This window comes from Sinohyriopsis cumingii, chromosome 2 (genome assembly GCF_028554795.1).
Source record: "Sinohyriopsis cumingii isolate HCF-2022 chromosome 2, ASM2855479v2, whole genome shotgun sequence".
Classification (NCBI taxonomy): domain Eukaryota; kingdom Metazoa; phylum Mollusca; class Bivalvia; order Unionida; family Unionidae; genus Sinohyriopsis; species Sinohyriopsis cumingii.
In genome coordinates, this window is record NC_142962.1 from 133,415,092 (window position 1) to 133,432,594 (window position 17,503).

The 17,503-nt window shown below is 33.8% G+C and overlaps 1 protein-coding gene across 8 annotated transcripts in view; it reads right to left on the reverse strand.

The window, feature by feature from the left end:
- The window catches only part of LOC149805869 (coiled-coil domain-containing protein 154-like), a 170,542-nt gene that overhangs the window by 117,606 nt on the left and 35,433 nt on the right, over positions 1 to 17,503 (reverse strand). For all 8 annotated transcript variants that reach the window (XM_089950597.1, XM_089950595.1, XM_089950591.1 and 5 more), the window contains one exon: positions 15,532 to 15,724. In XM_089950597.1, the coding sequence (XP_089806723.1) occupies positions 15,532 to 15,724 (193 nt within the window). The remainder of the gene's footprint in view (positions 1 to 15,531; positions 15,725 to 17,503) is intronic.

Below are 17,503 nucleotides of genomic sequence, written 5' to 3' on the forward strand. Positions count from 1 at the left end.
ATTTCAACATGGAAAGGAAAAGGAAAAAAGCAAATAATTAGAGAAAATACACCAGAAACCTTAAATAAAATGTAAACATACAAACAGACTGTAAATGTACAATGTATTTTAATTACATTTTATTGGCACCAAATACCCATTTTTTTACTCAAGTGCCATTAAACACTAATACGCACATCAATAGTTATATCAAATACCATAGGTACTCACTTGTAAGTTGAGTCAAACTGCAAACAACAAAGATCCTGATCTGGCATAGCATAATGCGCCTGCAGATTATGGTCTGTGTTGTTGGTTCTACTGATGACTGCCATCAAACCACACAGACTCACATCTGCAAGTGCATTACAAGCTTGCAGATCTAAGTGTGTGCAGTTTGCATTTGTCCTTGTCTTATAAGCAAGTATAGATGGTGATTCCATAATTATATTGAATTCATCAGTTTCATAGCTTCAATATTAATGTTGATGAATCTGCAAAAGAATTTTCAGTACTTAAACTTTGCAGTCCTCCTTCTGAATGACAGGAGTCCTTTTGTTTTTTTAATTATATTTTGTTGGGTCTTGAAATGTATAATTTGTAGCAACCACAAAATCTGTGCAAATCAATACCCCTGAATAATAACAAAATTGGTACCCCACAAATAAAGTGAATTCAGAGTATGACAGCCCTTCATTATAATACTGTTAAGTTTGGTTTTACTTTAATGCCATTTTCAGTACATGATAGATTATATATGGAAGTCAGCATATTTGGTGGAAGAAGAACAAAGGAAAACACCAAGAAGAACCCATGGGAGGCTAGTGATAAGCTTTCTCACATATCCACGTTGGCCAAGTCCAGACTCAAACTCACACAGATGGAGGTAAGATGTGTTAGTGATCTGTACAGCAGTGTGTATTGGATCACACTGCCACCACTGGGTGCCACCTAATGTTGTTTAGGTGTGCCAAGAATGCATATAATAATATAGGTGAGGTAGCCATATCTAAGTACCAATGGTACATTACACATAATACAGTGGTCCCCCACTACAATGCTGTTTAGTGTGCCATAAAGTAATCTGAATTACAAGTGAGATAAATTTATACCGAGTTATATTATACATAGTACACTGGTCCCTCATGTTAGGGGTGACATTAAATTGACTTGTATTATATGAGGTCACCTTATAAGGAAGTACATTATACAGTGATTCTCATTCAGGTATTTTATGCTGTGCATGGAGATGGGGTCTAGAACCATCATTTTGGCAAACAACAATTATACCATTATTAGAAACAAAATGTTCATGAGTAAATTGGGGGGCCCCGAGTGGCCGAGTGGTCTAAAGCGCTAACCGTTCCGGATCACTGCCATCTCACCTCTGTCTGCGTGGGTTCGAGTCCAAGGCTCAGCTAGCGTGGGTATGTGGGAAAGCCTGCCAGTAGCTTCTAGTGGGTCGGTGGTTCTTCCCTGGGTTTTCCAGGCTTCTTCCTCCACCAGTTATACTGGCCACCATGTATAGCCTATCTTGTGCTGAAAAATGGCGTTAAACCCTAGAACAACAACAACAACATGAGTAAATTGCAAAAACATGCAGTCCAGCATAATTTTTAAATGTAAATATATTGAACAAAAACCTATCTGTACATTAAAACCCTAGGTCATTTAAAGTTAAACCTGTGTATCTGTCCACTATCACCCCAAAAAATGTACCACAGTGGGAACAATTTATCAAAGATTACTCAGAGTTAAACTTTTTTTACAATGAAACTTTCCTAAAACAGCCCCTTGACAAATCAGCATCATCATGTGACTGATCATGCACATCAATCCGATCTGGACAAGTCTATTATACACCAACCTAATGTGTGACTGGTCATAAAATGCATCAATCCCAACTGAACAAGTGTAGTATAAATCCCAACTGAACAAGTTTAATATCAATCCCAACTGATCAAGTGTATCCCAACTAAACAAGTGTAGTATAAATCCTGTCTGAATAAGTCTAGTACAAACTATCCTCCTGAGACTGAACATATATATATATCAATCCCAACTGAACATGTTTGACTAGCATAAATCCCAAACGAACAATTCTAGCTTAAATCAAACCTCTCTAAACTGACCACCTCTCTAAGGAAGCAAAATTGCTATGAAAATACTTTTTTAGGATAGTTTCACTGCATCTGATGACACTTTGGTTCTAAAGAAAACAAAAGACTCCAAAGATTTGCCAAACAAAACTCCTTTTATTTACCTAGAAAACAAAAGACTCCAAAGATTTGCCAAACAAAACTCCTTTTATTTACCTAGAAAACAAAAGACTCCAAAGATTTGCCAAACAAAACTACTTTTATTTACCTTGAAAACAAAAGACTCCAAAGTTTTGCCAAACAAAACTCCTTTTATTTACCTAGAAGACTAAACATCTTCAAGATTCAGCTTATTATCTAAAAAGCCTTAAATGAGGCAAAAATCGAGGGTGTGGACTGGGGATATGTCTGTGTGATTTTGATTTTTAACATAGCTTTAACAATTTTTCAGTCATATCGCTATGATGTCTGCAGTGAGGCAGTTTCTAGTGATGTCTTAAAACCTGGTGCATCATGCCGCAGACATGTATCAGTCACATTATCCAAACACCAGGCCGACCTGAGTCCTAACACTAACCTCTTTATGCTGAGCACCAAGCGAGGTAGCTGTTAGTACCATATTTTAATAAGTCTTTCGTATGACTCAGGTGGGGTTCAAACCCGTGACATCCTGCATCCAAGGCGGATGCTCTAACCACTAGGCCACCGAAGCGGTAGGGTGTGGACTGGAATGATATAAATAAAGATGAATGGATGGAGTGGACAGATGGATGGACATGCACATAGACTCCAAAGTTATCATGGCTACATTAAGCTTTCACCATGACAAGCTCAATAATAACCTGCAAAAGGGAGTCTAGAGTGCTATAATTAATAATGTGATATAAAATTAACACTGTCACTGAAAAGGAAGAAAAACAATTAAGCACTGTAATCAGTGTGCATAATCAAAGAAAACTGAACAAGAGTATCATTGCTGACAATAAGAAAAAAACATGATCTCTTAACAAAGTCACCCAATGCATTTTCATGTAAAAAGCAAGCAAGGTTTTTGACTTGTAGAGAGATCAATTTTTTTCTTTGTGCTAGATTTATTATGTTCTGAATATCAATAAATGCTTAGGAAAAAGCTGAATGGGATTCAATGCCAGTATTGTTCCATTTACATTGTTAGCCAACAGGAAAAAGTAATTTAGAACACAAATTATTTTACAACATGTAGACAACAAAGAGATTCTTTCTTATATTACCTCAGCCATCTAGTATGCATACAAAATATTGAATATCATCACTGATCATACAGAATATCATAGGAAACAAATTACAGAATGTGTATTATGACTAATCATGTAGAATATCCTTAGAAGAAAAATAATTTAATGTGTATTATGACTAATCATGTAGAATATCCTTAGAAAGAATATATAAAAGTGTATTATGACTAATCATGTAGAATATCCTTACAAAAAAATATACATATAAGTGCATTATGACTAATCATGTAGAATATCCTTACAAAAAAAATATAAAAGTGTATTATGACTAATCATGTAGAATATCTTTACGAAAAAGAAATATATATATAAGTGTGTACTGACTAATCATGTAGAATATATTTAAGGAAAAAAAATATATATATAAGTGTATAATGACAAATCATGTAGAATATCCTTAGAAACAAAATGCAGAATGTGTATTGTGACTGTGTAGAATACCCTAAGACAAAAAAAATATAGAATGTATATTATGACTAATCATGTAGAATATCTTTAGAAGAAAAACAATTTAATGTGTATTATGACTAATCATGTAGAATATCCTTAGAAGAAAAATATATAAGTGTATTATGACTAATCATGTAGAATATCCTTAGAAAAAATATATATAAGTGTAGTATGACTAATCATGTAGAATATCCTTAGAAAAAATATATATAAGTGTAGTATGACTAATCATGTAGAATATCCTTAGAAAAAATATATATAAGTGTAGTATGACTAATCATGTAGAATATCCTTAGAAAAAATATATATAAGTGTAGTATGACTAATCATGTAGAATATCCTTAGAAAAAATATATATAAGTGTAGTATGACTAATCATGTAGAATATCCTTACCAAAAAAATATATATAAGTGTAGTATGACTAATCATGTAGAATATCCTTACCAAAAAAGATATATAAGTGTAGTATGACTAATCATGTAGAATATCCTTACCAAAATAATATATATAAGTGTAGTATGACTAATCATGTAGAATATCCTTACCAAAAAAATATATATAAGTGTAGTATGACTAATCATGTAGAATATCCTTACCAAAAAATATATATAAGTGTAGTATGACTAATCATGTAGAATATCCTTACCAAAAAAATATATATAAGTGTAGTATGACTAATCATGTAGAATATCCTTACCAAAAAAATATATATAAGTGTAGTATGACTAATCATGTAGAATATCCTTACCAAAAAATATATATAAGTGTAGTATGACTAATCATGTAGAATATCCTTACCAAAAAAATATATATAAGTGTAGTATGACTAATCATGTAGAATATCCTTAGAAAACAAAATACAGAATGTATATTATGACTATATTGAATATCCTTAGAAAACAAAATACAGAATGTATATTATGACTATATTGAATATCCTTAGAAAACAAAATACAGAATGTATATTATGACTATATTGAATATCCTTAGAAAACAAAATACAGAATGTATATTATGACTATATTGAATATCCTTAGAAAACAAAATACAGAATGTATATTATGACTATATTGAATATCCTTAGAAAACAAAATACAGAATGTATATTATGACTATATTGAATATCCTTAGAAAACAAAATACAGAATGTGTATTATGACTATATTGAATATCCCTAGAAAACAAAAGAAACTCCCTCTTTTAGATTATTATCAAGCTTGTCTTGGCAAAAGCTCAATGCAGCAATAACTTGACAATCAAAAATAAATTTTGGATCATTTCTTTATCTGAATTTATGAGATCTGAAACTGTGCATTATGAGGTAGTTCATTTATACAGTATTCCCTTGGTAGATCATAATCTGTATTCATTACTGGCCTGTTTAATTTATGAAATATATTTATAAAAAAAGACATACAAATATCAGCTTTCTGATGTGATCAGTAATATCTTGTCCCTCAGTGTGAAAGAACTACTTAGCATGAATGTTTGCCCATAACTATTTATAATGCAAAAGACTCCATAAATTGCAAGCAAATGCTTTGCACCTGAAGCTTAAGTATTCCTGATTACCATTCCCCTAGTAAGAAAAAGTTCTTATTTTCAATAAGTATCTTGTCGCCGATGCTTTCAAACTTTAAATTTCATTCACTTTTAGATCTAGGGTTTTCACATGAAATCCAATTTGCAATGGTTTGGTATCAATTGCTTAATTTGTAACCAAATATCCTATATTTCATTGCTTCTGGAGATGCTCTATACATACTTTCATATGATAGTATCCTTAACACATTAACCCATGGTGACGAGTTTATGTGGCAGGAGGTAGTAGCTTACTGCCAAGCTCTGTAGCATCAAGGTCATGCATGATACACTAAAGTGCGTGCTAGTACAGAAAGGTAGACAGATGTTTAACTCTACAATGATACCAAAAAATCTGGAATTTCTAGTTGCACTACAAAATACAGAGGGAAAAACCTCATTTTTTTACCCAATTTTTTACGGCCTAAAATTCACCCCTGGTCAGAATCCGATTTTGTGTCTGGATTTGAGACTTTTTTGTCTCAGATCTAAGGCAGACCGGTATGAACTGCAAACAGACAGATGAACCTTTGCAAAAAGTAGGATAAGATGGACATTTGGAATAAAGAGTGGCCTCGATACAAAAATAATGGGTCCTTTAAGCACAACAACAACAACAGCAAAAAAACTCCAACTTTTACCATTCTGCTCATGCGCGAGCCAAATAGACAATGAAAAATTACGTTTCTAACATAACTAGGCAGTATGTTATTAGAAGATCACCTGGAAGTTGGTGTTTTAGGATGTATTCAGACATTATTATAGCTTTCAAAATGTGTTTCCTACTCGAATTTCAGACGAAAATGACAAAAACCTCCAGGGGTTAATATGTTAACATACATATATAGTATTATTTCTCCACCTACAAAACAATCATTCTGTCTTCACAGACAGGTGTTTAATATCCTTTAAGTTCAACATTTTACCAGAGTCTTTTTCTTTAAGTTCACTTTTTGTAACTAAAACTATTTATATTGTTTGATTTTAATACGAATTTTATTTCATCAATTTTGTATATGTATATGACCTACACGAGTCCTTTACCTTTTGATCCTAGTCTCGCTGAATAATTTACAATTTGCGATCCTATGCCTACATTACCTCATGGTGTACATGACCTAATGCGCCCCAATGGAATAAAGATATTACATTCATCTTTAGCAATAGGAGAGTTACAAAACATTATCATCATTTACATCTGGGGTACATATTATATATATATATATATATATATATATATATATATATATATATATATATATATATATATATATATATATATATATATATATATATATAAAGAGAAGGAAAGAGAGATACATACATAGACACACACTTACATAAAAGGTAACAATTCACAACTTCTTTAAAGTGACAAACTTTTGATTAACCAAGATGGAATTGACTTTTAGAGACTGTACAATGACTTGAAACAGGGGTCTCAAACCTATGGCCCACTGGCCAAATTCAGCCTGCCAAGTCCCAAGCTCGCAAAATGATTGGAATCACAAGGTGTCATGAGAGATAACAAAGGTGGTGAGGACTTGGGCCATCAAAAATGCCCTCATGTGGCCCTCAGGGTGGTTTGAGTTTGATACCCCTGACTTAATAAGGTCTATACAGCAAATGGTTACATATTGTACTGCATCTGTACTTGTACCAAAGGCATCAGTAACATTCAAAACATTACATGAACTAAACAGTTTCATGTATGGTTCATTTATAGCTGTGATTATACCAGTACACTGACTATTCTATCACTGAAGAGAGCTTGCTAAAAAAAAACACTGGGTATAAAAGAATATATATTACCTTTTGGAAACCAAAGGATGAAAGTGCATATTGTCAACCATGAAAATTACTGCCAACCTCAGATATGCCTCATTTGAGGATGTATTTGTGGGGAGAGGGGGAGGAGAGATTATAATTATGTCTATCACCCTCTCCAAAACTGAACATCAATATGATATCCCACAAGGGAAATAAAATCTTCATACATAGTTTATGCATAGGAAAATTAGCCTGCATGCCCAATAAACATGCTGAATCAATATTTGCCAATTTTTTTGTAACCTAACTGATGTTTTACATTTCTCTTTAATGTTGACTTCTGTTGATATTATGGGGCAACTATTTACATGGATTGTTTTTCTGATGAGACTGTATGGTTACTGGGGTTTACAAATTTAAGAAGAAAAATCATATTCCCATTATCAATTGTTTTTCCATAAATCATTAGAATTTTCAATAGAAACTAATGTGAGAAATTTCTTCTCTATATTTCAAAAACAATTCAAAAGTACCGTATATTTATATACTCACTTATGAGTCCAACTACAAACTTTACAGACCCAGATCTACCACTACATAATGTACTGGCAGATCTGGGTCTGTGAAGTTTGTTAGGAACAATCTGCAGAATCAACAAAAATGACCATGATCTGTAGGCGCATTAAAAACGGGATCTTTGTTGTTTGAAGTCTAACTCAGCTTATAAGCAAGTATATATGGTAGCAGTATAATGTAATGTTGGATATGATCAAGGCAAAGTATAAATGTGTTATCATATTTAGCCATGTAAAACCTGCACCCAACTGTGATGAGTGCAGACCCTGATCTGCCATCCCATAATGTGTTGACCAGTGTATCGTCATTTTTACAGTTTGGCAGCATATCATTTTAAGGTAACAGATCTGGATCCATGTCATTTACAACTGGGCATATGTCTGTTATAAATAATTAAATATGGTAAAAAATGACTACAGTATTTCTTCTATGACATATCAACAATGTACATTTTTAAACATTGTCAGTTGGCTTATTGATTATTCCGTCATAACATATTTTTATAAAAGTGGGTAATGTACTCCATGTAAATAGCCTGGTTGTTCTAGTTTTCCTGTCTTGTTTATGCTTGTCGATTAGTTACTCTGTGTATTCACTTATAGGTCAAGTCAAATTGCAAACAACAAAGATCCTAACAGGCTGTAGCATAATGCACCTGCATATCAGAGTCTATGTCGTTTGTTGTACTGATTACTCCTAACAAACTCCACAGAGCCATATCAGCTGCTGCATTGTGTTGGCAGATCTGGGTCTGTGCAGTTCGTAGTTGGACTTGTCTTATAAGTGAGCACATATGATAGTTCATTTTTAGTTTAGCTATCAAAATTCCTTAAAGAAAATCTAATTTTTCATAAACTGTCAAGAATATGTGGGGAAAAAAATGCATAGTTGCTATTAACATTACTTTACAACCTAAATTTCATCAACTCACTTGGTTGAGCATCCAGCTTGTAATCAGAGGGTTGTGGGTTTGATACCTGTCCTGGTAAACCTTGCTAGACTGCCTTGGTGTGTCCTTGGGAAAGGCAATTAGCTCCCACCTGAGATTTACAGATTGATTAAAGTCTGAAAATCACTTGTAAACTGTGTAATGGTGAATTTTGTGTTTAATCTGGTTCAATTAGATATGGTTCAGAAATAAAGGTCAACAAAGGATACCTTGGCTTCAATTATCAGATTTCATGGCTGAACCTTGAACACACAAGTCAACACTTTCAGGTATACAAATACAAAACCCATACCTACATCATTTGAAAAGACATTGTTAACACAATGTAGCAAGTGGATCCTTGTTTTGAATATTACCATTTTCCAATGAGGGTCTAACATTTCTAACTCAAAATGACTGCTGATGTTCAACCATTTGCATGTGTAATTCTTGCTAAACAATCATATTTCCTTATGTAAATAACCTTTACAACACTGCTGACTGCATTGACCTACATCTGCCAGCACATCAATGCGATGATCATGTGCTTGCAGATCAGGGTATAAGCTATTCATTCTAATTATGATTTCAAGTGAACAGCATTAGACTCTGCCAGTAATCTGCTGACACATTATTTGGATAGCAGATCAGAATTGCCCTCTGTGTGTGCATGAAAATAGTGCATTTTCTACAATCGTCAGACAGTGTTGTTCCAGACGGTCTTTGACAGCTTAAGTTAGGGCTGTGAGTGAGTGTATTTGTTGCCTGTGATGGTATTATAAGCACAGTAAAGTACTCTTTACACATTCATATGTACTCTCCACAAATAAATTTCAGAGTCATAAGTCCCGACTCTTCACCTCTGCCACTGGCTATTATTTTGTTTTTTTTGCACCCACCTCCACAATTTACTCATTGCCAAAGAAATGTTTTATAATCCAAATGTGCTATATTTTCAGTGGTACCTCTGTGATTGCATGGCATACTGTAACAGGTTCTAGATAAAGCCTATATAGTTTAGCAAATAGATACTGCTCAATGGTATTTTCTGAATGTGCTTTGTCCAGTTTAGAATTAAAGTAATTTGTAGGAGGCAGTTGGGAAGAAAACTGATCCAGGCATCTTTGAGGAGAGTGCATGTTAGGGTACCATAACCTCTCTTAAAAATGGGGGCATGCACATGTACTTTAGACCACTTGGCCACTCGGGGCCCCGAGTGGCCGAGTGGTCTAAAGCGCTGTCCGTTACGGATCACTGCCATCTCACCTCTGTCTGCGTGGGTTCGAGTCTAGGATTCGGCCAATGTGGGTATGTGAGAAAGCTTGCCAGTAGCTTCTCGTGGGTTGGTGGTTCTTCCCGGTGTTTTCCCGGGTTCTTCCTCCACCATTAATACTGGCCGCCATGTATAGCCTATCTGTGCTGAAAAATGGCGTTAAACCCCACAACATCAACATTAAAATGTTCCAATAGTCACCATGCATTAAACAGCTGGAGATGTAAAATCAGGTCTGAGCTACCTAAAAGAAAATCAGGCACTGTCCCTGAAAGGGAAGTGGGCACCAATGGGAGATGGCTGGGTGTATCACCCTTCTAAAATAGGCAAGGGATAATGCAGATCTCTTTACAAGGAATTAAGTCATGTTCTAGCCAAAGCTGTTTTACTTAGAAAGATATAAAATTTGGTTTGTTTTGCACCACAGCAACACAAGTAGGTTATTCAGTATTGAGGTAATTGAAGTAAAGTGCCTTGCCCAAGGATATGCCATGTTAACCAATCCAGGTTGGTCTGATGGTAAGATATAACCTGCACCCTACAAATCTGGCACACAACTACTATGTTTGATTTAATTTATATTTGATTTAATATAATTGTTTGTTTGTTAGTTTTAAGGGTTTTTTTTATTATTCCATTACATGCTATTGTAATGTAATTTTATTTACTAGATTTGACATTTTCTAGAAATTCTTTTTCCAGAAATTCAGTTCAGTTTTTCGTAAACACTAATAGTCGAAACTTTGTATCTAATGCTGCCCTAGTACATAACCTTGATTCATGAGCTGAAGTAAAGCACTTGGTTTTTTTAATTGTTTTTTTTAATTGTTTCTTAGAGTAGATTCATAAAATGAAATCAAGGCCATACTTGAAGTACGTGACAAACAACCAAATAATATGTAATTATTTCAAAGTTCTGGATTTACCTGCATCTGAGCATCTGTTTTGTGCTGTAGCCATATTTTAAAATTGATGTATTGAGAAAGAATTTTATTCTTGCCTTAACACTTGAGATGTCAATGTGATTATTGTTGTAACCAGTTTGAGTTTAATTTTTAATTTTTCTTCAAATTTTTGGGATTTTAAGAGATTATTTTTCCCTGGAAATACTTGTGATCTAAATTAATTCCTGGACAAAGACAGTTATTGAAATTTACAGAATTTAAACTCTGGAATATTTTCTGTGATTCAACAAAGAACTGTTGACACATCAGTACTTCACTGACCACAGCAATCATCATTGCCTTCCATTTTGGATTTCATCGGGATTTAAACTCAGTTTCATTAGAACATTTTATATTAGGACTTCTATTTTTAATTCTTTGATTATTCTTGAATTATTTTTGGATTTGATTCGTAGAACCTTAAGTTCTTTTTCTCATTTGTACCTTGTTTTTCATGGGAAATAAATTATTTGTTAAATTTTAAAAAGCTTGTTGTCTTCTCTTTTCTCTTGTTACTGTTTAAAAAAGCCTAAACACATAACACAACCACTCAACCACCATGGCTCCTTTGAGATATAAGGTATGAAGTTAGATTATGCAATTTGATTCTGCAATATTAGGTCATGTGAATGTTGTTTTTTCTATCACCAAACTTTGACACCTGATTTACAGTCAGAAATTATTTAAAACTTAATACCATGCTGACTCAATGACAACACTGTTGTAAGTAATTAACAGTCCACAGTCGGTCTGAATTGTTACCATAACAAAGATATACTCTAATTAAAACTGTATCGCTTTTGTACTGAACATTACAATCAGGGTTATTTAGAATAATTTCAAATTCAAATTGCATGAAGTGGGATCTCATCTCAAGGGCAATCTGATATGGTAAGTAAAAGTCCTTCTGATAATCCTTTGGTGGAAAAACCCATCAAAATTACTTTATTTATTAAAATGGCCTACTTAACATATCAGAAAAAGTTTTTTGTTTATATTGTCTTTAAAACTGCTGATATGGGTAGGACATCTATTTTCAGACCGCGTGCTGTATAATAAATGTAAAGTTATTCTATTTTTCATGGTTCAAACCAATTTATTATATTTAAATAGTAGGGGGGTGAGCTATAAGGTACTATGTAACTAAATTGTATACCAAATTATTTGGTCCAGTTTTAATTGGTCTGGGCTACATAGTTTAATACATAAACAGTCACTCAGAAATGTAATGGCGCAGATCCTAAATTTGCTGTCACATCATGCAAGTCTACCAGATCAGGGTCTAAGCTGTTGGCTTTAAATCACTGAGAGAATGAACAGCATAGAATCTTATCTGTGGCACATTGTGATAGAGGACTGGTGTCGACGCTGTCAGCTTGAAATCATTGACAGGTAAAACAGCATAGAATCTTATCTGTGGCACATTGTGATAGAGGACTGGTGTCGATGTTGTCAGCTTGAAATCATTGACAGAATGAACAGCATAGAATCTTATCTGTGGCACATTGTGATAGAGGACTGGTGTCGATGCTGTCAGCTTGAAATCATTAATAGAATAAACATCATAGAATCTTATATGTGGCACACTGTGATTGGGGAAGATTGGTGCCTATGCTGTTAGTCTGAAATCACTGTTAGAATTAAGAGTGTGGAATTTTATGTGGCACATTGTGATGAAAGATTTGTGTCTATGATATTCAAAAGTTACTCTTGTTATGCATAAGTAAATTATACCAAACTGCATTCCTTAACGCTCATTATTAGCATATTTATACAATAACACCTTGCTTGATGATATGCCCACACTATTTTTACAAGATTTTAGCAAATATTTACCACATATAAGTGTATCTTATAATAAACGCATCCACTACTTTCTGACAAATTTATTAAGTTGGTACCCTGGTCTTTTCATAGGAGAAATACTGTATATAAACAAAAAATACAATCCGAATGAAACATTCTTTCAACAGTTATATACAATTTGAATGAAACATTCTTTCAACATTTATGTCTCATGTAACTAGCTTTAACAAAAGATCTTTTCAAAGCTTCACCATAAATACCCTACCTATGATTTATAGCTTCAACATAATAACGGGTTTTCTTTCTACATGAAAAGTCTGAGTCATGTAGGAGGTCTGATATAAATTTTTAATTTTCTTGGAGATTCAATCATCGATCATCACTGATAATACAGCACTTAAGTTCTGACAAGTATACAACACAAAAATGAAACACTTACGATAGATACTGTATACACTTGCTTATAAGTCAAGTGTAAGTGCAAATTGCACAGACCCGGCCAGCAGATCTGGTTTATGCACTTTGTTACAATTAATTAGTAGAACAAACAACACAGACCCTGATCTTCTGGTACATTATGTGATGGCAGATCAGACTCTATGTTGTTTGCAGTTTGACTCAACTTATAAGAGAATATATATGGTAGGAACCCAGTGATAGCAGTATGAATTACTAAATGAACTGATAGATAGCAGTGAATTCACCTGTATATCTGGGGTACCAACTTTGACTAATTTCATGGTTGCTACAAAAGCAGGTATTTAAAATACCTAATATAACAAGGTACTAAGTCTTTATCATAATTGCCACGTCTTTTAGAGCCCTATACCTGAATTTACAAACAAATTTAAGCACTCTAAAAAATAATTTTCTGCAAATGCAAGTAAAAATGAGATTCTCAAAAGAAAATTCATATTTATCCTGAATCTAGTAACAAAAGCAGCTACTACATTATTATGTTTCCACTTTGATTCCTAGATTGTTTCTTACTTTGGATGCCAAGTACGTTTTTTCCACAAACAACAAAAAAATTCCATTCAGAAGTTACCGGTACTTTTTTCTTATAAAACACTGGTGCTAAAATATAACACTGACGCTCAACATCATCCCAAATAACCATTGTTAATAAGCATATTGGCTGACTTCAAAATAAAAATGTCACTCCATGACTGGTTGTTGAAGATAGATTCAAGGAAAAAATTATACAGCAAGTAACCTCTTTTTAATACAAACCAACTTGGTTTATGGCATGAACAGCCACTGAGAGTGTAGCCCTGAATACCATGTAGACATATTTAGCGTGTTTAAAAATTAATGCAACACTGACCATTAGCAGCTAGAAACTGCTGAAATGCAAGTCATTTAAGATTCTAATTTATTTGCTTATTACACTAAGGGGTGGGGGTGGGGTATTATTAATTATTAACCTGGAGACAAAGAGTGACAGAGTGAATGGGATAGAGTTTAAAACAAAAACACTTGTTCTGATTTTTAGAAATGAAAGATCAAAGTCTAGATATGCATCAAGGCCCTTACACTTTTTCTATGTATAGCCTAGCGTGTGCTGAAAAATGGCATTAAACCCTACAACAACAACAACACTTTTTCTAAACCGAAGCTAAATGCAAGAGACCATTGTACACAATACTGTGAGAACTTAACATCAAACCATGACAGATTAATTGATGTTCTGAGGCGGCGTATCCAGTAAGATTCCTTTTCTTTCCTGGTCTGGGGATTGCTCACAACCCCAACTAGAGCCCCCCAAACCAGGAACGAAAAGGAATCTTACTGGATAAGCCGCCTTGGAACACTGAAACCAAGCAGTTTAAACTAAGAAGACTAGAAAAAGACAACCATGCACAAATAAAATTATCTTTTGCAGCTGACACATTTCCTTTGAAATAATTCTCTAAATTTGCTTAATAGCCTATGACCACTATAACAATGAAATATCCAGGATATAATCTGCACATACATAAATTTACATAAAATAATAGATGTCTTTATGGCTCATGAATTTCTAGGTCAATACAAATATGTTCCAGTATCAGCAACAAGCTGAAATAAACTAGACGACACATAATAGAGTTAAAAGGTTAAATTCCTGGAGAAACAGCCATGTAAAGTTTCCCAAACGTAACCGTTTTTCTGTTTTATTTGTTTGTCTTGTCTATGTTTTGTATTTGCTTTTGAAAAAGACTCTTCAAAGGGTTGAAAGTGCTCGAGCTAGCTAGATACTAGTTTTTCACTGTTCGTTGTCAGTTTACTGCAGTTATCTTAATCCCTGACACACGTGATCCCTTGCTGGATCCAGTACACTTGAAAGGATTGTTATTCACCATATGATTTGTATTCTTTATATATATATATATATATATATATATAGAGAGAGAGAGAGAGAGAGAGAGAGATGAACATAAACATACTGAAAAATAAATAATGATATAATGTTCCTTGGTTATAATGTCATAAAAATCCCAATCCCCTGTGAAATGTTATAAATAATCTTTACTGTTTTTACTTCAATATAATTCTTATGGGTGTATCTGCATATATAGGACTATTCAAAGAAAGGGCAGAAAAAGTTCAAATTAAACTGATTTCACCTTAAGTGACTAATATCTATCTTAAAGGAAACGATTATCACTTTACCAAACAAACTGAGCATTAGTCACCAAGATGCTTGCAGAAGGACCATTCAGTCTCAAAGCATCTGATACTCTAATACGTAATACTAATGCGAAAACTGGACAAATCTGCCCCTATTTTACAGATTGGACCATAACGATTAGTTGAGTATTATTAAATTTGACCCACATACTACCATAAAGCATATATTCTGCTAACCTGTGTGCGGTTTTCATCCTCTAGTCTCTTTGCTCTGTTGCGGAGATCATTAATCATGGAGGAAAACTCTGCTTGCTGAGTATCTAGCTTGCTCCTTAAATTTCGTATTTCATCTGTCAGTGTGTAGGTGACTTTCTCCAGCTGATTCTTGGACTGAATAGTCTCAACTAATTCTGTCCGCAGATCCTGAATTCTGAAGGCATTGAAAACTGATATTAATAATTATGCTTTTTTTCTATTCAGAGAGAGAAAAAAATGTATACATATTAAATTCACTTCTGTACAAAGACTGGGTTGAATAAAATCTCTCATCCAGCAGCCATCACAGGCTGGTTGATCATATTACAACTATGTTTCCTGATGGTTCTGATATATATAGAATCTGTGTTGGGGTTTGGTCTGAGACAAGGAAATCCCAGTTGTGGGGTTACATCATATGTCTCCCTACTTGCCAAGCCTTGTGGGGAGACATATAATGTAACCCCATGAATGGGATTTCCTTGTCTCGGTCCAAACCCCAATGTAGATTATTTTTCTCACCCAATGTATTTCTTTAAAGTAAAAAGAACCATTCACTAGTGTAATATAGTTAACGTGCAAATGTTTACATTCGGCTAATTAATACCAATATGTTAATGAGGGCTCTGGTGTGACCACTGCATCCAAAGTACACAGTTTATTTGCATGAGCAAAGAAAAATAACAACATAAAATGTCGCATAGTAATGAGGTATTATCACATTTAATACATGGATGTTATATGAAATCGACAATAAATAAAAATTATTTATTACAAGAAACTTTCATTTTCATCAGTTCCTATTTTGAAAAGTTGTATTGTAAATAATGAAACAATACTGGGTACTCAGCTCTGCTGTTACAGTAGTTATACTAAGAACAAGGTGTAACGAAGAGTAACATGTTGCATTTGATTACTCATGGGTAATTTGTGATCTGTGTCACTATCGTATATAGCTGTCCTTTTCTTTGGAGGAGATGAAACTGTTTGTGACATATTTGTGTTGTTCCTGATATTGATTGTAAAATTACCCACATGTATAAAAGCCCTCCAAATATGAACCCTAGCGGATAACCATTTGCTAAACTTTCAAGTTCATGGATTCTTTGAAAATTTATTTTTCTGTCTTGGAAATATGGTAAGTGCTACAGTGAAAATTGCTTTTGGATTAATGTGTTGATGGATAAATGATTTCTTCTGGCTGGTAAGTGCATTATTTGTCATTAAATAAGGTAGGTATATTTTTTATTCAACTAGGGCACAATGGAGATGCTTAACAAAATTAGAATAAAGCATGTTTGACAAACACATTTCTGGCCATTACTAAGTTTTCTGTAGTTGTTAAGAGAGTTGGGAGGCTATGAAGTGTATAGGTCTATAGTCTATGTGCATGGATCAGTGTTTTCTGTCATAGTTCATTTCACACAGCATTGAGAATTTTATCCTATCTGTAGCACAGTCAATTTTCAGTTCAGTGTCATTAAATGTAGCTAACAGTATATAATTTGTTTCACACAAAGTATTTAAAACTAGTTAGGTAGCTTTAGCTACATTTTATAATGCCGACCTGAAAATGTAATGAGCTAGTCCTGCATATAGGATAAAAGTGACCATGCTGTGTGGAACAAACTTGCAAAAGACCAAAAAGCTTGACATCGTATGTGGGTGTCTTTGTCTCTCTCAGAATGATTTTGTATCGTGTGTTCTCAAAGATGGATTGACATCAAGTTACTATGTTTCTGTTACATATTTGTTGTTGATGTTGTTTGAATTTAGAACAACTACAACAGGCACAGCAGAAGACAACAAGGGTTTCTTTTTTTAAAAGTAGTTCTGAGCGCATGGACACCTTGACTGAGATGACTGGTCTGAGATGACAAGACGGATATAAGAAAAGTAAGGTTAGCAAAACAGCTAGATTTCTCTGTCGCATGGGTCAGAAACTTGCCTATAA